Source organism: Monodelphis domestica, chromosome 2 (genome assembly GCF_027887165.1).
Source record: "Monodelphis domestica isolate mMonDom1 chromosome 2, mMonDom1.pri, whole genome shotgun sequence".
Taxonomy (NCBI): Eukaryota; Metazoa; Chordata; class Mammalia; order Didelphimorphia; family Didelphidae; genus Monodelphis; species Monodelphis domestica.
Window position 1 is genome coordinate 255,565,115 of NC_077228.1, and position 25,916 is coordinate 255,591,030.

Sequence of the window (25,916 nt, forward strand, 5' to 3'; positions counted from 1 at the left end):
CACATATGTGTGTGTGTGTGTATATATATATATATATATATATACACTTTAAAACAATTCATATAACCTTAGTCAAAGACACCGTTTAGAAATTCCCTCTTTTGCAAAATACCAAATTCTTAGTACTTGTGTTATTAAATCCCATGCACAGATTAGCCACTTTAAAAACTTCTTGTGTGTCATGTGATTTCTTGTTGCTAGTTCTGACAGCACATACATTAAGGTAACATCTGATTTGAAAATTTTCAAGTTTAAATTCTAGAGTAAGTTCTTTTCAACAACATAATAACTTTTTTCTGGATGACTTTTACATCCATAAAATAGTGTAATGATAGAATTTTAGGCTTCTGGGAGAGGTTATAAGCACTGTAATGGTTAAAAATGTGGTTACAGGATTTTTGTAATATTGAACAATGGCCGCCAAGGAATTTACTTATGAAATTCCTAAAATGAAACACTCAAGTCAGAATGGAGTTTATGGAGGTTTAATCACACTGGGAGTAGGGAAAGGAGAGGGAGAGAAGGAGAGAAGAGAAAAGGGAAAGGGGCTACTCAACCTCTGACCAAGGCAGAGTGGCCCAAAGGGCCAAGGTGGAAAGAATCAGTCCTTAACTCACGTGAGTGATCTGAAGGAAAGCTGCCTGCGGGCGTCCTCCCTGTCCACGCTCCTAACACCAACTCCCGTCTCGCTCTCTCCACAGGAAGTCAGCGAATTCCAGAGGCTGTTCCCTACCTCACTTCCTGTGTCTCACAAATGCCAATGGTTGGCTCTAGCTTGGCTTAGGACAGCCCAGGTGGGCAGTTAGTTATTTCTGATTTGTCATTGACTAGCACATGCCCGTGTAGTGTGGGTGTGCACAATTTTTGGGTGCTAGACCAAGATGGAGACTTTTAAAATTCACAATAGCCAGTACAATTTCTGTCCTTATAGAATAAAACATTCCCTCTCTGTGTCAGGCTGGCTATCAATCACATTTAGACAATTCTCAAATTCATTGAAACCATTAGGCATTGCAAGGTCTAGCAAAACAAACTTCTAACCATGAGTTTTGTTGTGCTCAATAAAATCTGGCTAACATTTGGAAGAAGGGGTTGTTCTTGGGGTTAGGGGAAATGGATCTACTTTGTCCCCTCATCCAATGTGCAGGAGGGGGGTAGGTGGTTGAGGTGGTGGAGGCGCCTCCAGCTACACAGCCCTGGCCTCATTAGCATCAGGAGGAAGGGGAGGGAGAAACCCAGGGATGTTCCAGGTGGTTAACCCCTTTGATCTCCACAGATTGTTAGCCCTGACTTTAAAGTTGGGCCAATGAACTAAAACTAGGAGCAGGGGGGTAGAGCCCATTTTTAGGGCTACAGAGACTAGTTTGTGCATGTTTGCGAATCTCACAGCTGAGCTCCAAGCCCCAGCCCCAGGGGATTTTTAACCCCCCGTGTTCCGGGCAAAAGTTTCAAACAAGAATTCCTGCCCCCCCCTCTTATTTCAGGCAGAAATCCTCCAGGCAAAAACAACAAACAAGGATTTTCTGGCCCCCCTGATATTTCAGGCAGAATCCTCTAGGCAAAAACAAGGATATTCTGGCCCCATTGATATTTCAGGCAGAAATCCTCAGCGTCACAGACAAAAATTCTTGGAAGTAATACAAACTCAACCATTCATCACCAAATCGCTTCCCAGCCTTTCCGGCCTGGCCCCTCATGGGACACAGGAACCTCGTACTAAGCCGGTCCACACTCACACACAGGTAGGACTGGAGACTTTAGCCTCGGGATTTGGCATAGGTTGTCTCTGTATAATCCACAGAGCACATTATCTCCTAACCACTAAGCCATATGTCCTCAAGAGTCGGCCAGCCCCCCATAAAAGACCATTTGCACATGTAGTCACACATCACCCATACATTCTTTGACTCTTTCACCCTCTGAACCGGTACCTCTATCCAAGCACGGTCTAGTCAGGAAATCCCAGGACGAGCCCCCATATGTTAGACCTGGTTCTGGTTTCCCAAATTAGGAGACACACAGGATAATGTAAAAGCAAGAGGTACTGCTTAGTTTCAAGCTCTAGCTTGGGTTCCACAGCCTTCTAGGCAGATGGAACCCTGAACGAGCTTGGGTCCCACCGCTTCCAAGGCAGATGGGGCCCTGAATGAAGGGGAGAGAAGGATTATATAGGGTAGGTTTGAGTTGCAGAAGAGGATATCTTATCAGAACAGTTGGGTAGGGTTAGGTCTTTCAGAATGTACCAGGATGCAACTTTCATAAGATAGAGGAAAGCATGGGCACTATTCAGGACATGCTGTCCTTTTGGGGCCAGAACACTATAAAGTCACTTTTAGGCATACATCACCATTCCATAATCTTGGTGTTCCAAAAAAAAAAAAAATCTCAAAAGACATTAGAAACTTGTTAACCCAGTAATATTTCATAGAGGAAAAAGAAGAAAAAACTAAATCTAAATCTAAAGGTCAAAAACTAAACTAAAAAGAGTAAGAAAAAGAAAACATTTAAAATCTCCTTGAAGAAGTGACTGAATGTGTAAGAAAATGAAGTCCAGAGGTCCTAGTTCCTCCTTTGAAACGACAGTCTGGATTTCAATGATCTTGTCAATGTGATGAGTGACATCTTGTTTCTCCAGCACACAATGGGGTCTGCAGATGTAAGGCAATGGCAGTGAACAGATGCATCAGTATCTGGGCCACAGGCACATCAAAGCTATAGCCCAGGTGATGACACCTCTGGCAGTTTCTTCATCATGGACCAGTGTCATCTGTAGTAAAATAGCTAAGAACTCCTTCCCCTTTTTCTTGAAGCCTGTAACAATGGCAATACAGATTTGCCCACAACCATCTTTTATAGGGGTTAGATGACCCAGGTTTATCACAATGTCAACTAGGGAAATCCTTTTTTCCAAATAAATACAAATTTATCATAGTCATATGACAGTTTCCTCCCATCATACAAGCAAAGCACCTTCCAGTAATACCACCCTTGGTTCCTTAGGCCCTTTCTGAGAAATAGTCTGAATCATGCAAGAGGAAAGAAGGTCAGATAATTGAGGACCTGAGCTATTTTTCCCCAGGGTTCATGGAAATGCCTGAGGGATCAGGGAACTTGAAGCCTGTGCTGGTGAAAGAATAAGGAATGATTGCAAAAGATCATCTGAAACTATGTCCAAAAGCAGACCATGCTACTGGGTAAATCTTCTAGAGGAAGGTTCCAAGAAAGCGCAGGACTAGAGAACTCTCCCCTTCCTAGGGGATGGGTTGATGGCAAAAGAGCAAAGCTCTCGCTTGAGATCAAGTAAGCCAGCCATTTGTGGGCAAATTGAAGGTGATCTTTGGCAAGAGGAACCAAGTTTGGTATGAGTCTCTGTTTTGTCTCGCCTTATTAAGGGAATCATATGGTCTCACACCCAATACTACATGGCATTCTTACATCTAGATTAACAATGGATCCACTTTCTAACTACTGCTGTTCTTATAATGGTTTCAATTTTATTGTTTGAGTATATAATGTCTTTGATGGGCACTGACATACTCCGCAAATAATGTGTATGTGGGAAAATTCCCCTATTGCCATTGACCCCCAAAAGAAGTCTTTCATCATCTAATCTTGTTTTCCCTAGTCTCTATATCATTCATCCCAGTCCTCCCCATATGGAAATGTGTCTAGTTAGTAGAGTAGGGTGTAGTGACTGGAGCTGGCCTCAGGACATCCACTAATCAAGTGGATGCAGTCCATGAAGGTTAGCCTTTTTAATGTCCTTTCAGTAACCAGGAAGCCACATTAAGAGGCCCTGAAGCCATCAGAAAACTGCATCAATATCAGCAGGACATGAATCTTTAACCCCCTGAGCAAATCAAGTCCTGAAGAAAGTTTCATCTTCACTTAAAGAATTAGATTAGCCTGCATGGTTAAGGGATGAGGAGAACCCTGGTAGATATTGATGTTATTATAGGCTCTCACCAAGAGTAGGGACAAGAACTTTGACCAGATAGCCAAACCATCTGAGTCTCTGCTGCTTTATACCTAGGGCACCTGGAAGTGTGGTCATAATTGCTTTAGACTGACCTCTCTCTCTTTCTGCCTATAGTTCCCCTGAAGAGTCAAGTGAGCTCAGTTGCTGTTCCTGAAGAGGATAATTTATAGGTACCATGCATATCAGAAAAAAAGGAGATCCACTGAAATTGCTTGATCATGTTATGCTATATGCCCTTGATGTGGTGATATGACTGAAAGGCAGGAGACCTGAGCAGTGCCTGCTAAAATGTGCATTATACAATTAAACACTGAATTTAATTTACTAAATAATTATTAAATACCCAAGTACAAAAAGTTGATAGGTTCTGGGAACAGAATATATATATATATATATATATATATATATATATATATATACACATATACACACAGATAGATAGATAGATAGATAGATCAATCGATAGATCGGTAGATAGATAGATAGATAGATAGATAGATAGATAGATAGATAGATAGATAGATCAGCAGCCATACCCTGGTAAAACTATCTCAACAGATAGGCTAAATCAGGCTGAAGGTAAATCTCAAACTTGGTATTGAGATTGGGGTATGTCTACTCCAAGCATGGGAAGACTTCTCCCAGCAGAATAGACAGATGAGAAAAATTGATTTTAATGGCCATGTAGGCAACTGAAGCAGGTGTTGTGGAACTCTCAATGCATGGTCAGACATTGAAGATAAAGTCGTTCACTATATCCTAAACCACTTCGAGTTGTCTTGAATTTTGTCTTGCCACTGGACTTTGATGACTCTGGAAGAGAGAGTGAGGCTGGACAACTTTGTTCAACTCTGCCACACTTATATACAATCTAAATCCATATCAAGACATCACTCATGATGTCATTGATTCCCTTCAAAATGGGAGTTGGGGGAAGATATAAATAACTATGATACAAGAGGAAGTGAGGCAAATGTCAACGTTCCATACAAAGTGCTTGTATGATTTTTGAGGAATTACTTTCATAGAGCTTAAGGGAGATCCCTGGGAATTTCAGAGAAGAGGTAAGACCTGAATGAATTGGACCCTAAATGGAATTGGAAAGGTCCTATTTCACACACAAGGGAGCAACAAGATAGGACAGAATGAAAAACTGGTTTTTCAGAATAGTCTCACAGAATAGAATTGACTGGATAGTGTAAAGAGAAGCCAAAAAAAAAAAGGTTGAAAATGTAAGTTATACTCATATAAGGACCAGAACTGCCAGAATTAGAAGTCTGGGGTTTTAGTCAATAGGCAATAGCTATCCATTGAAAATTTTTTAGTATAGGATTAGCATTATCAGAAAGTGATACATTAGGAAAATTAGCTAGATTAAAAGAAAAGGTGTAGAAACAGGAAACCATGAGGGAGTCCAGTTAATAGCCTGTTATACCATATCACACAAAAGATAACAAACACTTGAATTAGAGTTGGAGTTGGTTGTTGTGAGTGTAGAACATTAATAAAAACAGAAAAGTTTTTGTATCCCTAATGCTTAGTTAGCATAGTGCCTGGCACATAGTAGGGGCTTAATAAATGTTTATTGATTATTCATCCTTACATACTATACTAGCAGGGAACCAAAAGTTTTGACTAGTAAGATAGGGAGAGGGAACAGATAAAGAGGAACACCAATTCTCCCTCCCCACCCAGGCAGAGCTGTCTGGATAATGAAGTTAGATCTGACCAGAGCTGAAGGGTAAGAGAAAATCCCCTTCAATCTCTTTCTTCTTTAGTTGATTGTATTTTTTATCTCCCTCTAGTACATTTAAGATATCTGAATTATCAGTAAAGTGAAAAGATCTATTTATTAGATAAGGGGTTCAGTATAATAAATTAGGAAAGAGGAAGTCCCTGAACTATCTTCCTCATATAGGTTTCTTCAGGGTTTTGAGTCTCAAGTCTAGGGACTAAGTCCCAGACAATCTTAGTATCTTTGTAGGTTCAAGATGATGGTATTTCTTGGCACAGAGATATAGCTTTGAAGAAGTCTTCTGAAGGAAAGACTATTGCCTTCCCCCAAAGGGAAACAAGTCTCTATCCAACCACTGTACTACAGATGAATAGTCTGGATCTTTTTCTGCTCAACAAGGGATTTGAAGCTAAGTAGGCTCAGTCAGGATTTTGCTCCTTCCCTCCTCAGTTCAAAAAAGGTAAAAAACAGCAATCGCTAACTGCTCCACTCTTTTTCTTCACTGGATGTTCTATTCCCATCCCCTGTTGGCAGCCAGAGTTCTATCTCATTTTTTTTTCATGAGATAACCTTGCAAAACTAGTTCTTGTATTCACTTCATTATTTCTCTCTTTCACAATACTTATATGCTCTGTTGTCTATCCAAACAAAATTACAAGGTTGTTCCTTGATATTGTTTTGCATTTTCCAGCTTCAGGATTCTTGATGGCTATGTTCTGAGAAATGGCTGCATTTCTAAGGAAACCTGCTCCTTCCTTATCTCTGCCTGGCTTTAATTCTTTTAATTCTGGACAGTCAATAAAGGCAGGAACTAGGTGGATGTTTTCATCTGTCCCAGATGTTCTTAGTCTAAGACTTTCCTCTCTGAACCCTGGTTCCCCTGTGTGAAGCTAGGATGATATCATGCTTATGGGGTTGGGGCAGAAGGAGTACATGGCATATTAGATTTCTTTTGTTTTGTTTTATTCTTCATATTCCTCTGGAAGTGTATTTGATGTAATTTAACTAATATTGATCTCAAAAGCAACTGCCCCAATAGCATCTTCCCCATACTTTGAACACAGCCTTGTGAGGACATCAGGCAGTACCATTCTTCTACCCTTTACCCTTGGGACTCTATCAAAACACCAAGGTAAAAAGGGATAGAAGACTGAAGCAAAGCACAGAGACTGTTTTTTTCATGGTATCACCTTGTTCACTCAGTAGCTAGCCAAATATACTGCTCTCTTCCCCACAGGCCAGTCTGTTTTGCCTAAAATAGACTACTTCATCCCTTCCCTTGCTGACATCCTTCTCTTTAAGATGTAACTGAGGTACAGCTTTTTCCATAAAACTTTCCCAGACTCCACCCCAACACACACAATAAATGACCTTTCTTTCATTGAATTTCATTGTCTACTAGTTATTACCCCTATTAATTTATTTTCTAAAAGTGACCTCTAAAATGATATCCTTTGCCCCATCCCATATCAAACATAAGTAACTTCAGTACAGTACATTTTAAATTTTCATATAAAGATACACATCTCTTTCAGATGAAAATAGCTGTGAAACAAACTCTTTGAAAAGGCACTTATTTAAGATAAAGATGATCTGAATGTCCTATATCCAGCATCTAATTTGCATATGATTGCTACAAGGACTTTGAAGGTAATAAGTGAGAAACCTTGTATCAGTCTGATGATCACCTATTTAGTTTCAACTACTTTGGTGACATTGGGATAATTGTATATTGCCTACTGATAGTATTGATTACAAAAATGCAGATTTTGATTTATCCTCATGTGATAGAAGTGATTTTAATGAAGAGAACCTGCTTCCTCTGGACCAGCAGAACTCAGACAAAGACTTCTGGTTAGGTCTAGGAAGAGAGATTAGAGCTCGTACTGCCATCTTAGATTCCATTAGAATGCAAGCTCTGGGAGAGCAGAGGCTATCTTAAATTTTCTATTTGTATTACTGATGCTTAGCACAGTGCTTTGCATATAGTGTTTAATAAATGCTTCATTCGTTCATTCATTCAATAATTCATTGATTCATTTATTTACTGAGTGGAAGAACTAAATGGAGGAAGAAAGTTTTTGCTTTTGCTTTTTCCTTTACTGACCCTGACAGATGGAAACTCCTCAAAGTCCAGTCAAAGAAGAAGACATGAAGAAGCTCTGAGGACCCCTGCTCAAGGTATTTGCTTTTGTAGAAAGAACATAACACTACCTTGGAAACCCAGAAAAAGATTAGCTCAAGGGAAGCAGTGAAGACAAATGGCCCCACCCATCAGTGAACTGTTGTTGTTCCCAAGAGAGACAAGTCTAAACTCCAGAGTTGTGAGTTGCTCCAGACCATTCCCTACACCTGTACCTATTTGCTGTGGTTCTCTTAAGTTTGTGCTCATCACAGTAGCATCCATGAAATGGATACCACATGCATCCATAAGAGAGTGTGTTCCTCAGTAGAATGTTATATAATTCTTGCTTCACTTTGTGTTTAATAAAAATTTCTGGTTGAGTTAAAGGAGTAAAAACCAGCTGCTTTGTTAAATGGGAAGCACAATGGTAGGGGTTCAGCAGCTTTTGTGTACAGTAGAACTGTATTCTTCCAACCAAGGTAACCTCTAGATCCCTGAGAAAATGAGTTACAACAGTAATTATTTCTCTAGGAGTGCCAGACCTGTCCAGAAAGATTGTAAACTGGGTGAATGGGACAGCCCAGAGAGAGAAGGGTGTAGACTGAAGATATTAGGTGCTATATTCATACTACATTTCTATTTCCAGCATCAGAACAGTTTTTGGCACTTTAATAAAGAGTAATTGAATTAAATAGTCATAAAAATTACTCGAGTTAGAGATAAAATCTGGTTCTTGGTTATCCTCCCTACTCTTGCCTTGCTATCCCAACTTAAAATCTAGATTTCAAGATTTACATTTCAAAATGTACATCTTCAATTAAGGTATGGACTTTTCATTTTAAATTTCATTGGTTATAGAACCTCAGAGGTAAAAGGGAAGTTAGATGTCTTCAAACAAAACCCTTATCAAGGAAGGAATTTCTTCAACATCATCTCTGACAAATAAATGGTTATATTGTCTGCATACATGTATTAAGTCCCTCAGGATGTACACTTTATTTCTGGATAGCTTTTTTTTTTTTAATTGGACCTGCGACCTCTTTAGAATACGGAACTCCTCCAGTGGAAATTCCCTCAACCACAGAATATTGACAACTGTCCTGCAACTTAAGAATTTTAGAGGATTGCCTCAGGGCACTAAGAAGTTAGTGATTTACTAAGGGTTCCATTATCAGGATATATCAAAGGTAGGACTTGAATGTAGGCCTCTCAGACTCTATCCACTATGTCATGTTTCTACTACATGTACAATGAAATGCAATAAATATTATTAAGTAACTCTTGCATATGGAGTTATGTTAGGAAATGTTTTCTCATATCATGTTAAAATTGGTTTCTCAACAACTTCTACCCATTCATTATTCCTAGTCTTGTCTTCTGTAGTCAAACATAATAAGTCCAGTCCTTCTGTCTTTCTTTCACATTATATTCCTTTAAATATTTCTCTTTTCCTGGCTACACATCATAGTTTGGAGTCTACTCTCTACCAAGAGGACTAGGGAAAGGAGCATATATAATGTTGTACATTAGGTACATTCTTTGTACATAAAGGGTGGTATGGTACAATTGAACCTAAATACAAAGTCTTGGAACCATAGAACTTGATACAGGTGAGGTTTTAGTATAACAAAATCTTTTTTTTTGTTGCTTTTTAATAAATCCTCTTGGATCAGGCCAAGATGGAGCTGCCTTAGACCAAACTCCCCTCTAGAGTGGGTTGTTTATAGTTAAACAGAGGTACCATTAATTCTTTACTATATTCCTAGATATGTTTAACCATATTATTAATCTACTGTTGCACATAAAGTGTGCCATATGTATTATCTTGTCTTTCCAACTAAAATGTAAACTTCTCATATATCTTACATTGCCTCCAACCCTTAACATAATGCTAGGGGGTATCATAGAACATTGACATGCATCTCTACAGAGAATAAAGGGCTAAAAAGGCAGTGGAATGGGGTCTGAATGGTCTTCTGGAAAATAATCATCCCCTATTTGTTCTCCATTCTCTTCCCAACCTCGCAACCCACAGTCTGGAATGAAAGAAGAGAGAACCAAGGCCACAAAACAGCCAAGGCACATAACTGAAGAACAGCTGGACTCTTAGATGAATCATAGATCTTAAAGTAAGATTATAAATTCCAGGTGCCTAGCTTTAGGGATGGGTAAGGTGTTCTCCTTTTTATAGATGAAATAACTAAGGCTCAGAGAGAGGGTAATTGCCTTGCCTAAAGCCACTTCATCTACATAGTCAGAAGGGAAGATGGACTTAATCTATGTTTTCCTTACCCCCTTTATGCCCTTCTCTTCCCCCTTCCATATAAAGTATACTAATATGAGCAGAAGTCAACCTCTTCCTATGGGGCTAAAGGTTTCTGTCCTTTTCCTGCTGAGGGAAAAATCAAAAACATCATCAGGGTCCTGGAAACGGGCTAATTGATAGTGAATTTCATCCTATGTAGGGAGAACCTCAATAGCCAGCTCTGGTACTCTGGATCAGGAGGGCTTGGGTTTGGGAGGTAGGGTCCATATGTCTGTGATGTATCAGATCCAGATGGAGATCCAGAGATTGCTGTGTTAGGGCAGAGCTCCACTGAAGGTCATGATGGGCAAACACAAAAAGGAGCAGAGGTCAGGTGAGTTTTGAGGTGGCAAGAAGGAAAGTCTCTGAGGCTGTGGACAAAGGCTGTTGTTCTCAGATTTGTAGCATGGAGAAACTTCACACCTGTTGGAGAGGCATTAGGTCAGGGAAGGATCTGACAGTAACATCCTCCTGGCCCACCCTTCTTCCAATCTAGTTCTGAGAGATGGGTCAGTTCAGGAGAAAAGACAGATGTGGGAGAGATGTGACCCATTCCACCCCCTAATACACATTGATCAGAGCTGTATAGGGCCTGTTTTTCCTCCCTTCTTTTATTACCTGACCACACTCTGAAGGATTTTTCGTTCATCCTGATCGAGACAAACAGCAAAGGAGCAGTTGTTGGAACCAATAATCTGTATCTTGTCCACTTTAATCTGTGATGTGCTGATCTGTGGAGAAGCTTTGGATCAATGACCCAAAATAATCAAGCCAGGGAAAAGGGGATAGAATTGCCAAAGCCCAGTCAGAGATTCTTGACTTGTGGGCCTCCCATCTTCTCTTACTTCAGGATCCTCTCATTCTCCCACTTTGTTCCCTGATATCCTCCAAATCTTTGCTGGCCACCTCTTTATGCGAGTATAATGCAAGTAAGAGTGGAGTGGAAGTCAAGAAGACAAAGGGTACTGGTACCTGGTTATAACTCTTCTTGGACTTAGAGTTCTGTCTCTTCACCACTTCAGTCAGGGTCAGGGTCAGTGCTTCAATGTTAGAATCTAAACAAGACAGAATTCTCAAGTCATGAGTTCAGGCTCTGGAGCTACCCTCTGACCCTAGTCAATACACTGTAGGCCCTAAAAGAAGAAGAGGGTTAGGGCTAACCCCCAGCACTGAGGAGGAGTTTCTCCTAGTTGTCATTGATCCTGACCAATACATGACTTTTACCCTTTCTTCTCCTAACTCAATACAGTTTCACTTACCTAGCTCCTCCAACTTCCGGCAGGCTTTATTAAGATTGACAGAGGTGCACACTTTCTCCAAATTGTTCCAGCGGCTCCGTCCACTAATAGCCCCCTGTAAAACCAGATAAAAATAACCCAGATTAGTCTCAAGAAGGTCCTTCAGTCAAATGAAAATTCCATTTTGGAATGTTACCAGGAAAAGCAGTTGGAGCCAAGCCAGTGGTTGGATCAGGCTAAAAGGCTTTTGCCTTCTGGCTGATAGTGGTGACTGAGGCTGAAGGCTTTTGCTGGCTGGCTGAAGTGAAAGAAGAAGAAGAAAGACAGTTGTCCTCATATCTCTCTGACTGACTCTAGTTCGTGCCTGTGACAGAATTGCCATTTTCCTCAATATCCTCTTAACCAAGGCTCCCTGTAGAGAATGTGGCTATCCCATTCCTCTTACCTTATCCTCTACCCTTGCCCTGTCTTCCCCAAATAAACCCTTACTTGAGAAAGAAGAGAAAAGAGTGATTTGAGGGAGACCGAAGAAAGGGGGGAGGGAGAAGCTGAAAGGCTTCTGAAGAGGGAGGAAGAGGGAGGAGGGTAGACAAACTTGATCCATTCGTCATCTAGTATCAATCAAAGATATACCCCTCAAAATACCATCTATTACACCTTGATCAGATAGATTCCCAGTGAAACCCTGTATGATGAAAAATCTTTCCTCTCATGAACTAGCCTGGTCTAGATCTAGTTGCTGTCTTTAAGATATCATCAGATTTGACCAAAAGTGGTAAATCTTAGGTCAATATGTAGGGGATCACATTTTACAGGTCACATTTACAAGGTGGAGGGTGGCAAATTATCTGCTCTAGTATGGAAGGAAAAGGATCTGTACTATAGAAAATACCATCTTGCCTCTTCTCCCAAATTTATCTAGAGGCCTCTAACAACAAAAGTGGTAGGATCTTAAGTTATAGAAGTATAACATTCAGAGGTGGAAGGAACCTCAGAGGTCATCTAGTCCAATTCCCACATTTTACAGAGCAGCAAACTGATGTGTAAATCAATGGAAAGAGAAACAGAAATTATTTGTAACAAGACACCTGGACAAAAAAAATAAATATGAAGAATTCAGGAAATATATCACATGCCTTTAGCTCAGGAGTACGACATAGTAATGATGGGGGAGGGGGAATTTCATTTTTCTATACATCTTACAGCTCTCTTTCTGCTATGAGCAGAGTAGCTAATAACTATGTGACTTATCTTGGTGATAACTTCATCTTTCAAAATAGGGAGAAATCAACAAAGGGAAATTTTATTTCAGATCTAATATGAACTAACAAGAAAGAACTAGCTGTTAGGGTGGAAATGATGCTGATATTGTAGTGAAATGACCTTTCCCACTTAGGAGTTTATGATAGAAAAGAAGAGGAAAGCCAGAAATAGTTTGAAATGCACCCTAGATTTCAGGACAGCAAATTTCAGTGGGTTTGGAGAATACACAGGATCCTGTGAACTAGGGAAGTTAGCCCAGGAGTGCTAAAAGAATCTAAGAAATAAAATTCTTAACACACGAAGGTAAATAATTTCAGTGAGAATGAAAAACTGGAATTGTCTTAAAAAAAGTGAATTTTGGTTCAAAGGAACTCACCACACAGCTTAAAAATTTAAAACAATAGAGAGAAAATAGAAACTAGGGCAAGTAACAAAGGATGAAAGTATATGCCACAGTTGTATAAGAAGAGATGGAATGAGAACGTTTCTAGATTCAGAAACCAAAATCTAGAAAAACTAAGGTCCAGGATAAAATCTCTGGTCAAAGAAGAGTCAGAAAGAGTAGTTTCCAGTTCGGGTACTAGATGTTGCCAATGGGCCAATATTTAGATGGAGGACAAGATTTCATGGTCATTCCTTACCTTGCTGTAGATAATTTGTAGTGTAAGTGGGATGGCTTCTCGGTCTCCATCAATACCCAGCCGTTTACTGCCTGGACCTGCATGATAAAGATCCAAACTTTTCAACCCAGGCATCTCTTTTCCTCCTCTCCACAGTCCATACAGTATTCTAAGTTGCATACACAGATGCTTCATGATTCTGCTCACCTATCCTTCTCCTTTCCTATGCCCCTCAACTCCAGGTGTCAATAACCACTTCTTCTTAAATCTAAACCCTTTCCTCTCCTTATACCAACCCCATGCCCACTAGAAACTTTCTTTGCTTTAAGAGATTGTTCTTGATTTGTTGAATCACAAGTCTTCCAAAATTAGACCAGTTTGGGACATTCACTAGAGAAGTCTTCCTCAGAGCTTCCATCACTCACTCATCTGGTTTCAAAGTCTCACCAATCCCTGTCCATTAATTTAGCTAATGATAATAGGTTCAAAGACATAGAAACCTAAGAAAATCACTAGGGGACAGCTGGGTGGCTCAGTGAATTGAAAGCTAGGCCTAGAGACAGGAGGTCCTAGGTTCAAATATGGCCTCAGACATTTCCTAGTTGTGTGATCCTGGGCACATCACTTAACCCCCATTGCCTAGCCCTTGCCACTTACTAAAGTAAGAAGGAAGGAAGGAAGGAAGGAAGGAAGGAAGGAAGGAAGGAAGGAAGGAAGGAAGGAAGGAAGGAAGGAAGGAAGGAAGGAAGGAAGGAAGGAAGGAAGGAAGGAAGGAAGAAATTCACTTGATGTCCAAATGAAATTAGGCTGGAGGTCAGAAAGAATTTAATACAAGTTAAAATATGACCTCATCCCTGGGACTACATTTTTTTTTACCTTTACTGTACCTGGGAGGGTGGGTGCCCTCTTTGACCTGATAATGTTTTATTCGTTAAAAATTTTTAATTGATCAATTTCATTTCAAAACACCATTCATACACCAAGCCAAAAAAAAAAAACAGTTGAGTCTCTTACGATGTACAAACTCTCAAAATAAAAGAATAGTTTTAAGTGATAGAACCTGCACATTTACTCTCCGATAATTTTTCACTTGTCAAAAAAAAAAATAAAGGAGAGATGTATCTTTTAAAAGTTAGTACAAATTTTTGATCCACTAAGATTTTTGAACTGAGTTTTGTTGCTGTTTAAATTATCTTTCTTTACATAGTGGTAGTAATTATATATAGTATTCTAATGATTTTATTTCACTGTGCACACTCCTCATATTTCTTTGAATTCTTCATATACATCATTCTTTACGGTACATCAACCTTCCATTACATTCATATACCACAAATTCATTCTGCAATCATTGGATACAGTTTCTAATTTTTCAGTATTTAAAATTTTTCCATCTCTGACAATGTTATATATGATGTGATATCTCAGATTGTTTTAATTTGTATTTCTATCATTTTGAGATAATAGCTTGAATTTCTTAGAAGACTGAAAATAGCTTGCATTATTTATTTATATCTCTTATCCATTGAAGAAAGATGCAAGATTATAAATATGTTCCAGTTCCTTGTACATTTGGGATAGGATACCTTTAAAACATTTTTTTGCAAAGATTTCCCCCTCTAATCTATACATTTTCTTCCTATTCTAGCTGCATTTATTTTATTGCTTTTTAAATGTAATTGAAATAGAATTTTGTTTAAAAAATTCTTTACCTCCTGAGGCAGCTAGGTGCTCTTACTGCTATTTCTCCAGGTCTGGCTCTCTATCCACTGAGTCACTTAGCTGCCCCAAATTATTTTTGTTGGTTTTTTCACCCTTACCTTCCACCTTAGAATCACTACTATGTATTGGTTCCAAGGCAGAAGAGTGGTAAGGGCTAGGCAATGGGGGTCAAGTGACTTGCCCAGGGTCACACAGCTGGGAAGTGTCTGAGGCCAGATTTGAACCTAGGACCTCCCATTTCTAGGCCTGGCTCTCAGTCCATTGAGCTACCTAGCTGCCCCTGCCCCATGTTAATTTGTTTTAAATCCTTACTCTCTTTCCCAGTAACAACTTTAAGACAGAAGGGCAAGAGTTAAATAAATGTGTTAAGTGACTTGCCCAGGGTCACACAGCTAGGAAATGTCTGAGGTCATATTTGAACCGAGGTCCTTCTGCCTCCAGGCCTGAAACTCTATCCCTGAGCCACCTAGCTGCCCTTGAAGTAGTATTCTTAAATGTTTTCTCTATATTATCTAGTTGCAAAATTTTCCATTCTCCACTAACTTTTTAATAATATGATTTTTTACCTTTTAAAAATCAATTCAGGATAAAAATTAACCTTTATATGACCTTTTAAATTTTGCAAAATGTTTATATATTCAGCAGGACCTCATTTTACACAAACTCAATATGTGAATTCAGGTATCTACATTTTGGAATGGAAAAAATTTAAAGCAGAAAATATGTAAAATAAAAAATTTAAATTATATACTAAATCCATTCCATTTTCTCAAGTAGTATAAAGTCTCACAGTTCATACTCATTCTTGCTCTGAGAAGCATTAATGTGAGTAGTTACATTGTTTTGTACCAAATATTAGCTTTTGTATTGATCTTTATCCTGGTAACATCATATCCATATCAGAACAGTGTTTCTCTTTGTTTCATTAATGCTATTTAGTTATTAATAATGGTCCCACAGTACAAGAGTAGTGATGCTGGTAGCTCTGATAAGCCTAAGAAAAAACTCATAAGTTCCTAGGTATGTTCAAATAAGAAATACTTATTAAAGATGGAGTTCACTATTATGTGGGATTTTCAGCTTCTGCAAAGGGTCCTGGAACATTTTGGTCATGTAATATGTGAAGTCCTATTTCAGTTGAACCTCACAACTAAGCTTTGAGTTTATTGAGGTTTTATTATCCCAATTTACAAATGAAGAAATTGAAGAGTAGAGCAGGAATGTATAATAAATCATCACTCCTTTGATCAATAAGCTCCATCATTTTCCAATTGTCTCTATGATTAAATATAAACTGTTCGGGCTTGGTAAAACCCTTTACAACCAAGCTCCAATCTTAATTTCCAGGTTTATTACATGTATCACTTCTTTCATACATGTTACAGTCCAGCAAAAATAGTTTTTCTTGCTCTTCCATATATAGCATTGCATTTTTTGTCTTCATGCTTTCCCCAGGCTGTCCCCATGGCTGAAATGCATTTCCTCCTTACCTCTGGTTCTTAGAATTGCTAGTTTCCTTCAAAATTCAGCTCACGTGCCACCCAAGATCTTTCTGAATCTCTCCAGATACTATTTAACCTCTCCTCCAAAATTGCTTCATTTACTTTGTATATATTTTGTTTTTTTCCTTTTTTGGTGTACATACCGCTTTACTCCAAAAGAATGCATGCTCCTTGAAGGTAGGAGTCATTTCAGCTTTCTTTTTTTATTACTAGTACCTAGGACAGTGTTTGACATATACTAGGTACTTAATAAATAATTGACTACTTCACTCTTCAACAGGTCAGACCATTCCTTCTATGTTTTTGAATTCTTCACATCCATAATTTCTTACAGAGAAATAATATCCCATTGTTTTCCTATAGCAATATTTGCTTTGCCATTTCCCATCTGATGGGTAGATAACTTCCAATTCTTTTCTTCAAATGTTGGAATATATGGGACTACTTTTCTTTCTGTTTCTTACTTCCCTGAGGTACAAACTCATCAATAGCATCTCCAGGTCAAATTTTCCTTGCACAATTCCAAAGTGCCTTCTATAATGATGGGATCAATTCACAGTTCTACCAATAGAGTATTAATGTGCCTATATTTTTATAGTCCCATCAAAATTCACTCTTTGCATATTTCCCCATTTTTGTTAATTTTCTGGATATGAGGTTAACTCTCAGTCTTTTCTGTGTGGATTGTTTATTGGATTTGAGATTGTGGAAGTCTTCTATGAGCTGATATTATTTTGTGTGTGTACTTGTAGGCCATTTAGAGAAGAGGTGTCAAATATGTGGCTCATAGATAGCATGTGGTCTGTGATGCTCCCAAGTACAACTGGAACCTGATTGAAATTTAATTGTGAAAGATTTAACAAAATAAAGATACAACAAAGCAAAGATAATATGTAATTTTAAAACTAAGTCAATATGTGGCTCCTATTTCTATTTGAGTTTGATAGCACTAATTTTTGAGTACTCTTCTATGGTGGTTGATAGTTTTCAAAGAAAATAAGCAAACTATCTGTAGAACTATATACCTTCACCTCTCCCCAAATATCATGAATATCACCACCCTTCCAGTAACTCAGAATCAAAATCTCCAAGCCAAGCTTGACTTTTCAGTCCCCCCCCACATACACATTAAAAAACAAACCTAGGATTCTATTTTTACAGATATGTATATTTTAATTTTTTGCTTCTCTTTTTCTATGTATCTCAGATAAAATTATAATTAAGAAATCTCCCTCCTCTTCCCTCCCAAATTCCTCTCCACGCTGCCTCTGCTCCTGAGCCAAGTTTTACACCCAAATAACCCTGTCAGATTAAGGTTATCACCCTTAATGTCAACACAAGCTGCTTATTCATGTCTTGATTAAAACTTCAACCTGTCTCCTCTTTGATTGGAGGGTGAAGAGTATCAGGTTCCTCCCAATGCCTTCCTTTATTAAGTTTCTGCCTCTATTAAGCACAGAAACTAGACCTTTTGGCTCACTTTATTCTGCATCTACTACTGTAACTGGTTTCAACTACATGAAATAAGATCTCCCCCCTGATTCTCCCTATCACAATTCATCTTTCCTCACCCTTTTTCTTCAGTCCTCCAGAAGAATGTAAGTACCTTGAGGACAAGGATTGTTATGGTTCTGTGTTCCATACTCTTTCCCCTTTAGATATAATGCCTTTTGTTCCAACTGATTTGTATTTTATACTCTATAATTCCAGGTATTATTCTTCAATGAATTCTTGGAATATGATATTCAGATACTTTTTTTACTTTACATTTTTCTGAGAATAAAAATTCTTGCAACCATCTTCATGGAACTCTGGTGTTTTGGTTTGTAGAGGTTTAACATCTAATTTTTGCCATTTAAAATTTTGTTTTTGCTTGTTCTATGTTTCTTTGTTGCTTTTGGGGAGCATCTGGAATGAGCTACTCTATTCCTCAGAGTCCACTGCTACACTGAGAAATTTCATCATTGTCATTGTCAATTTCCATGGTCATTAAAAAAATATTCTGGGGACAGCTAGGTGGCTCAGTGGATTGAGAGCCAGGCCTAGAGACAGGAGGTCCTAGGTTCAAATCTGGCCTCAGTCACTTCCTAGCTGTGTGACCAGGGCAAGTCACTTGACCCCCATTGCTTAGCCCTTACCACTCTTCTGCCTTGGAACCAATACACAGTATTGATTCCAAGATGGAAGGTAAGGGTTTAAAAAAATATTCTTCATTCAATGATCTTATTTTCAATCTCATACATACTAGTCCCTTTTTTTTATCACTTATTATTCTAAACCACTTTAGAAGTTCTTATATATTTACTCTCTTTATCTAAAGATATAGTTGTGAGAGTGCTATTTTTTCTGCCCAGAGATTTTTCCTTATATACTTTAATCTTATAGGATTTATTCATTGTATTAGCAGTCTCTTTCTTATTTATTCAGTCCTTCAGGTTTTGTTTGCTTTCCTTAAGAGTTTCTTTCCTTTCTCTTCTTTTATTTGTTCTTTTAAATATGATTTGCATATTTGTCATGGTTTAGAGGGGGTTGCATGATTCCACCATTTTGATGAGTCTTCCTAACAGTATTTTTAAAAATTTCCTCTATGAATCATTTTTCCATGAAATGTTAGAGAAGAAAGAGATGATTCTCTCATTGTACTAGTGAGGTTTAAAGAAAAGAAGAGATTTCCCCAAGACTAGGCAAGTGTTAAATAGCAAAAGCTGAAACTAGAATCCAGGTCTCCTAACTTCCAGTGTGTCAGTGCTCTTTGCCTCTCAGACATAATGCCTTTTCTCTAGATCACTGTGGTACACTGCCCAGAAATAAGACAACCCTAGCATGCTATTTTCCACATTGGGTTGGAAAGGAAGAGAGGATGCCTACACCCATATTGGCAAACCTATGGCAAGCTCCCTTCTCCCTCTCCACATGCACCTGAGGATATTTCTCACATCACCCGACCCTCTGACCAGCATCCCAGTGGGAGTGCTGGGGGCTCACATTTGGTGTGAGGGTTGCAGTTTGGACACTTGGTCTCTAAGGTCTCTAAAAGGTTCGCCATCATTGGTTTAGACTATTGCCACCACCTATAATGCCTTTCTTGGGACTTTTAAAAAGGCAATACTCACCAGAAGCTTTGATAGCACGGACAGCTGCAGAGTGGCCCAGCTCCAGGGAGTGGATAAAAATTTCTGTCATCTTCTCTCCACTGATGAAGGTTAACTATGGAAAAGAATGTCTGTGATTACAAGGGGTCAAAAGCTACAGTTACATGATAACTTCCCTTTATCTAAGTCCTTTCACCATTCGGTATGCCAGAGAAGTGGTCATGGAGAAGAAGCAGCTAATTCCTATAGACTGAATTAAAGTTATTTCTGGTTCCCTAAGAACCTAGCTTCTCTTTATAGACTTTAGAACGTTAGAGATAGATGGAACATTAAGGAATAATATAATTCTGTTTCTTCATCTTAAAGGTGAAGAAACTTAAGGCCAAGAGCAAAGAGAAGAGAAGGGAAGTGATCTGTCTAAAGTAATTTAGTCCTAGTGCAGAGCTTTTGTGACCAGAGTGCTGGATCTGGAGTCAGGAAGATCTGAATTAAAAGCCTGCCAAAGGCATTTACTAGCTGTGTGACCCTGGGCAAGTCACTTAACCTCTGTCTGCTTCAGTTTCCTCAACTATAAAATAGCACCTAACTCACAGAGTTATTATGAAGATCAGATGAGATAATATTTGTAAATCACTTAGCATTTTTCTATGTACCATTTCCTGGCATACAGTAGAAACTAAATAGGTACTTATTCCTTCCCCCTTTCATTTTTCCTATTTCTTCATCCAGATAATCTTTTTTTAAAAAAACTCTTACCTTCCATCTTTGAGTCAATACTGTATATTGGTCCCAAGGCAAAAGAGTGGTATGGGATAGGCAATGGGGATTAAGTGACTTTCCCAGAGTCACACACATAGAAAATGTCTGAGGCCAGATTTGAATCTAGGACCTCCATCTCTAGGCCTGACTCTCAATCCACTGAGCCACTTTACTGTCCCTACATTCAGATAATCTTTACTATATAATTTGTTTGATCAGATACCTCCAAAAGAGATGCTAATGGAAATTTGAAAACAAATAATGGTGTGGGAAAAGGCAATAAGGAGAAAAAAAAGGGGGAAACTTCACTCCAACATGTCTATACCTCTGTCTGATAGACTTGCAGAAGGACTGGTCTTGTGGCAAAACGGCAGTAATAGAGTAGCATGTCTGCCAGGATGGGCAGCTGCTCCTGGGCACTCTCCAGTGGCCCAGTCTCAGTCTTCAAAGTCTGCTGCAATGAGAACCCAAGACAGACATGGCATTGGCATGAACATTGTAAAATGGGTAACACTGAAAAAGGAGAATGAGTCAAAGGGAAAACTTGTGGAGATGTTAACTCTACATTCTCTCTCAGGCCTTTCCAATGGTCTTCTAAACGTAAGGTAAAAGGAAGGTGAAGACAGGAATAAAGCAGAGCTATCAAGTAATGGTTATTGGAGTTATAAAATAAAGCTGGAGGGAAAAGATTATGGAAGTTGCCAGAATTATGTCTACTACTCAAATCTGAGACCAGAGAGAAAATCATAAAGCTGGATTATTCCCAGCCCTAGTGCATGATCATAGGAGAATTTTGATTTTCCTTGATTCTCACTGCTATATCATTACTCTTTTCCAGTTAATTTACGTGGACAGAACTAAGGGTAGACAAAGTAAGCAGTTAGGACACAACACAGGGCATTTTACATATAATTTCTAATAAAATGCACATTTCTAGGTGACAAAATTGTATACTCTGTATTGTCTGTAGGTATTCATTTGGTGAAAAGTCAAGTTGCAAGCTGTTAGAGTAAGTTCCCCAGTGGAGAAAACTAGGAAGGAAAGAGATGCCAGTTTCAAACAATGCCTCAAATAGACAAAAGCCTTGTTTCAGATCTAAAGAGATAGGGACCTGTTACCAGTGAAGATGGCATATTCTATGCAACTTATAGTCTTAAAAGAGTTACCTGGATCACTAAGAGGTTAAATAGCTTGCCCAAGGGTCACATAGCACCCCCATGTCAGAGGTGGAACTTGAAACCAGGTCTTCCTGACTTCAAGAACAGCTCTCTATCCACACTTCTCCCAGGCTTATTATTGTTAGTAATGAGCCCAGGTAAAGTAAGGGATCCCCAACTTTAAGTCTTGATGCAAAATCCTCCTTCCCTCTTCCCTATTCCTCTGGCCTGCCTACCTGGCACAAGACATCAGTGGGCAGGTGCATCAGTCCTAGCACATTGCGCTCATACCAGGGATCCAGCATTCCAAGGTAATGGGAAATGTCATTGGTGCTGTCCTCCCATGAGGACAGGGTAATGTCCTGTAGTAGAAATGGAGACAGAAGCTACATAGAAGTGATGCTCATTATTCCTAACCCAAGAAGCATCAGAATTAACACCCAGACTTAGCTAAAGGGAACCTTCCAGCAGAGAGATGAAACCACTCTTGAAACCCGAATCTTTTGTTTCTCTTTTAATCTTCTAGTATGGCTTTAAAATATATGCCTTTGATGGTGTAGGTAACTAGTAGTATGGAAAATGCAGACATGCAACTTATGATTTGTCTGAGCTGCTGAAAGTTTAAATGGCAGGCCTGTGGTCACACAGATTATCTACAACACCATGCTGTTTCTCATTATTACCCATAATAGTATAGGAACAATTTCTCACATATCCATTCCATTTTGAGGCTTACTATTTTCTTCACCACCAAACTGCCAGATCTGTCTTGTAGAATTCTTTCAACTTTTCACATTTAAACTTGTCTCCAATTAAACTATTATAAACTCTTACATAACAAAGGCAGTGTCGTTTATTTCTTTATATATCCAATAGCACCTACTAGTAGTATTTTACACATATTAGGACTTCAATAAATATTAGCTGTTGATTATCTCAAAAATGTATAACCCAGGGGCAGCTAGGTGACTCAGTGGACAGAAAGCCATGCTGTAGAGACAGGAAGTCCTAGGTCTAAATCTGGCCTTAAGACACTTCCTAGCTGTGTGACCCTGGGCAAGTCACCGAATTCCAATTGCCCAGCCCTTATTGCTCTTCTGCCTATTGATACTCACTCAGTATTGCTTCTAAGATAGTCTGGTAAGGGTTGTGTTTTTTTTTAAATACACAATTCAGAAAATAGTCTCCCATTCCCATCCTTTCCCTCCTTCCCATGTCTGCATTCTTATTCTCTCTCCCCATCCTACTCCCTCTCCATGAGGAGACATCCTTCTGTTATGTTAGTAAGTATCTATATATTGCCCAGTTTTCTCTCTGAAGCTCAGCACATACCATTGGAGTCAGATGCCTTAGGGATTCTGTGGACATGAGGTGTGACTGGTTTGAAGGAGCAGAAGAGGTACCAGATATAGGCTGATAACTTCGTTTTACTGGGACATAGAAGAATTGAAGCTTGAAGTACCGTGTCAGGAGTGGGCAATTGCTTTCTAGCTTCCTAGCACAAGGATAAGACAAGTGATAAATGAACATATGGCATTCTTTCTCATTCCCACTTCCTTTAATCCTCTGGCCTTCCTCTGTAGGCCCTACCTGTAGTTCCTGAGATGTCTTAATGCACATAAATGGACAAAGCCATCATGATGACTACCTTCCCACTAGAAAACAGCTCCTCTGTCTCTCAGTTATCAGGGCTGATCGTAAAGGGTCTAAATGGGTAAAAAAAACAATGATATTTCTCCCACCCCTCACCGGAGATTGCTGTAAGCACGGGCAACCTTCCCCGAGATCCGGTCTGAGCCAAAGACAACAACACGAAGTGTAGAGGCCTTGGAATCTTCATCGCCACTAAGGAAGGGCCTCCGATGTCGATGATGTGTGGCAGTGGGATGGAGCCAGCTTGAAAGCTGGCTTTCCAGCATATGCTGGGGAAGGGAATGGGAACGTTGGGAACAGGAAGATGGTGGTGAAGGGATGTTCAGAGGGCTGCACAGACTCCCTGTCCGCCGAAGAGGGAGCTCAACTGAGCTAGCCCCTTTCACAGGGCTTTGAGAGTCTCTCCGAAGCACCAGGTGGCTCTTGCTCTTTAAGAGTTTATAAATTCTGTTGAGCTTTCTCCTAGGCCTTTGGGATTCTTGTTCTTCCTGGCTTTCTGCCTTCCTTGGCCGATCAGGGGAACTCTCATCACTATCTTCCATGTAGCCACTGTCCATGCAGTCTGAGAGGCCTGAGACAAAGGAGGTTAACAGATGACTCGAGAAGCCAGGGACAGAGGCTGGGAGTGAGGCTGTTGACCTGGTCAAGTCTCTGAATGCCATAGAAGAAGTAGAGAACAGGGAGTCCCTCTCAGCAAAGCATCCATCTGCTTCCAAGTCTTCCTCCTCTTCTTCATCCTCGAGGGTCTCTGGCTGGAACAATTCTCGTTCTTTAAGCAAGATCTCATTTAGGATGTCTATAGAGAAGCAAGAGGTAGTCTCCATAAGTGTTTTTCAGATCCTAGTCAGATTTAGCCCCGAACTCAGTAGAATGGACCTATCACCTCAAGTTCTGAAAGAGAAGCATTCCCCTCCCTTACCATATGGTAAGAATGCCTCCCTCTTCCACTTTCCATGACTTCTCCCTTTCTTCCCTTCTGACTCAGGGGAGGAAGTGTCTCAATCCTAGCTAAAGCTACTCTCCCTCCTTGTGCTTTTGATTGTATGTCCCTCCTTCCAAAAGGTCATTGAACCAGTAATTGTCCCTCCTCTTTCATGTGTCTTTTAATTTCTCTTTTCCATACTCTGGTATTCCCAGTCCCTCCCATCAAAAACCAAACCAAACAAAAAACAAACTAACAACAAAATGTCTTGTCATTTTTTGCCAGTTAATGACATCTTTAGCCAGTTGCAATTTCAATTCCCTTCTACTTTCCATGGACAAACTTCATAATAATTGACATCTGCATGGTGCTTTAAATTTTACAAAACACTTTCCTCACAACTCTAAGAGGTAGGCAATGTGAAAATTATTATTCCATTTTGAAGATGAGGAAACTGAGGCTTAAACAAGTTATCTGACTTGCCCAAGATCATATATCTAGTCAATGACAGAAGTAGGATTTAAATTTAGGCCTTTCTAATTTCAAATCCAGCACTCTTTCCACTGTACTTTGTTGACTCTCTCTTTTTCTAAACCCTTATGTTCTGTCTTAAAATTGATACTCAGTATCAACCAGTTCAAGGCAGAGGAGTAGGAAGGACTAGGTAACTGGGGTTAGGTGACTTGCCCAAGGTCACACAGCTAGGAAGTACCTGAATCCAGGTTTGAACCTAGGACTTCCTGCCACCAAACCTGGCTCTCTGACCACTGAATCACCTAGCTGGCCTCATGTCTCTTGAAAAGAACTATTTATATACAATGACTTCCCTTCTCACTACTTACTCTCTCTTGCAACTTGGTTTTCACTCCACACAGCAAAGTGTGCTACATATGTTGCTACATAGTAGACATTTCCTGAATGCTTATTGATTGGTCAGTTCTCATAATTCTAATGAAAAGGTTCTGAAAGATCTCCACTGACCTCATTGCCTTTTTCCCCCCTCCCCTTCTCTTGGACATTCTTATACTTCGATTTTTGAGGCATCAAGTTGCCTTGGTTTTCACCCTGTCTAATAGCTACTTTTCTATTTGATCATCCTCTTCCTGAGCCCATAAGATAATGTTTCCCAAGATTCTGTCCTCAATTCTCTACGATCAAGTGATATAAGACCCTCTGTAAACAAAGTGCTATGTAAATGTTAGTTATTATTTCCCCATTCATATTTATTTCTATGATTTAGAGTCAAATATAGAAGTGGAAGAGACTAAAAAGGTCATTTACTTCAATCCCCTTCATTTTACAAATGAATATCAGAGGTACAGAGAATTAATGTGACCTGCCCACATTTATACAGGTAGTAAAAGGCAAGGCCAGCATTTGAACCCAGATTCTCTGACTCTAAATCCACAGTAGCATATCTTGTCTCTTGTTGACTATCACTTCTATACATACATATATATATATATATATGCATATATATATACATATATAAATACCTAGAGCTAGAGGTTATTACTTTCTATAAGTCCCAATGACATTCCAAACTCATGTCCAAAGACAAATACCATCTTTTCCATAAAACTTATTTCCTTTCTGACTTCATACCATCTATTGGGACACCAACACAAAATCATTCTAATGTTCAAAATCTTAGTTTTCCTTTTCTTTCCTCTCATTTCTCATGTTCAATCATTTACCAAGTCCTAATGATTCTAATTTTCTGATATTTTTCAATCTTTCCTCTCTATCACCCTAGAACAGGTACTGAGCTACCTAAAAGTATATTTATGCCCACTCTCTCCCATTTTCAATTCATTCTTCCCATTTTTTTCCATACTTAATTG

At 39.2% G+C, this 25,916-nt stretch overlaps 1 protein-coding gene across 2 annotated transcripts in view; it reads right to left on the reverse strand.

Moving 5' to 3' along the window:
- Positions 1 to 7,733: 7,733 nt before the first annotated feature.
- Positions 7,734 to 25,916, reverse strand: part of PIK3R5 (phosphoinositide-3-kinase regulatory subunit 5) — a 106,090-nt gene continuing 87,907 nt past the window's right edge. Inside the window, exons 12-21 of one of the 2 annotated variants that reach the window (XM_001366740.4) lie at positions 23,247 to 23,946; positions 22,830 to 22,992; positions 21,734 to 21,859; positions 20,666 to 20,794; positions 19,603 to 19,696; positions 13,287 to 13,363; positions 11,404 to 11,497; positions 11,117 to 11,199; positions 10,763 to 10,875; positions 7,734 to 10,567 (exon numbers count right to left, since the gene is read on the reverse strand). In XM_001366740.4, coding sequence (XP_001366777.2) covers positions 10,420 to 10,567; positions 10,763 to 10,875; positions 11,117 to 11,199; positions 11,404 to 11,497; positions 13,287 to 13,363; positions 19,603 to 19,696; positions 20,666 to 20,794; positions 21,734 to 21,859; positions 22,830 to 22,992; positions 23,247 to 23,946 — 1,727 coding nt within the window. In that variant the 3' untranslated portion in view covers positions 7,734 to 10,419. The remainder of the gene's footprint in view (positions 10,568 to 10,762; positions 10,876 to 11,116; positions 11,200 to 11,403; positions 11,498 to 13,286; positions 13,364 to 19,602; positions 19,697 to 20,665; positions 20,795 to 21,733; positions 21,860 to 22,829; positions 22,993 to 23,246; positions 23,947 to 25,916) is intronic. The other variant, XM_056814289.1, reaches the window with a different exon arrangement.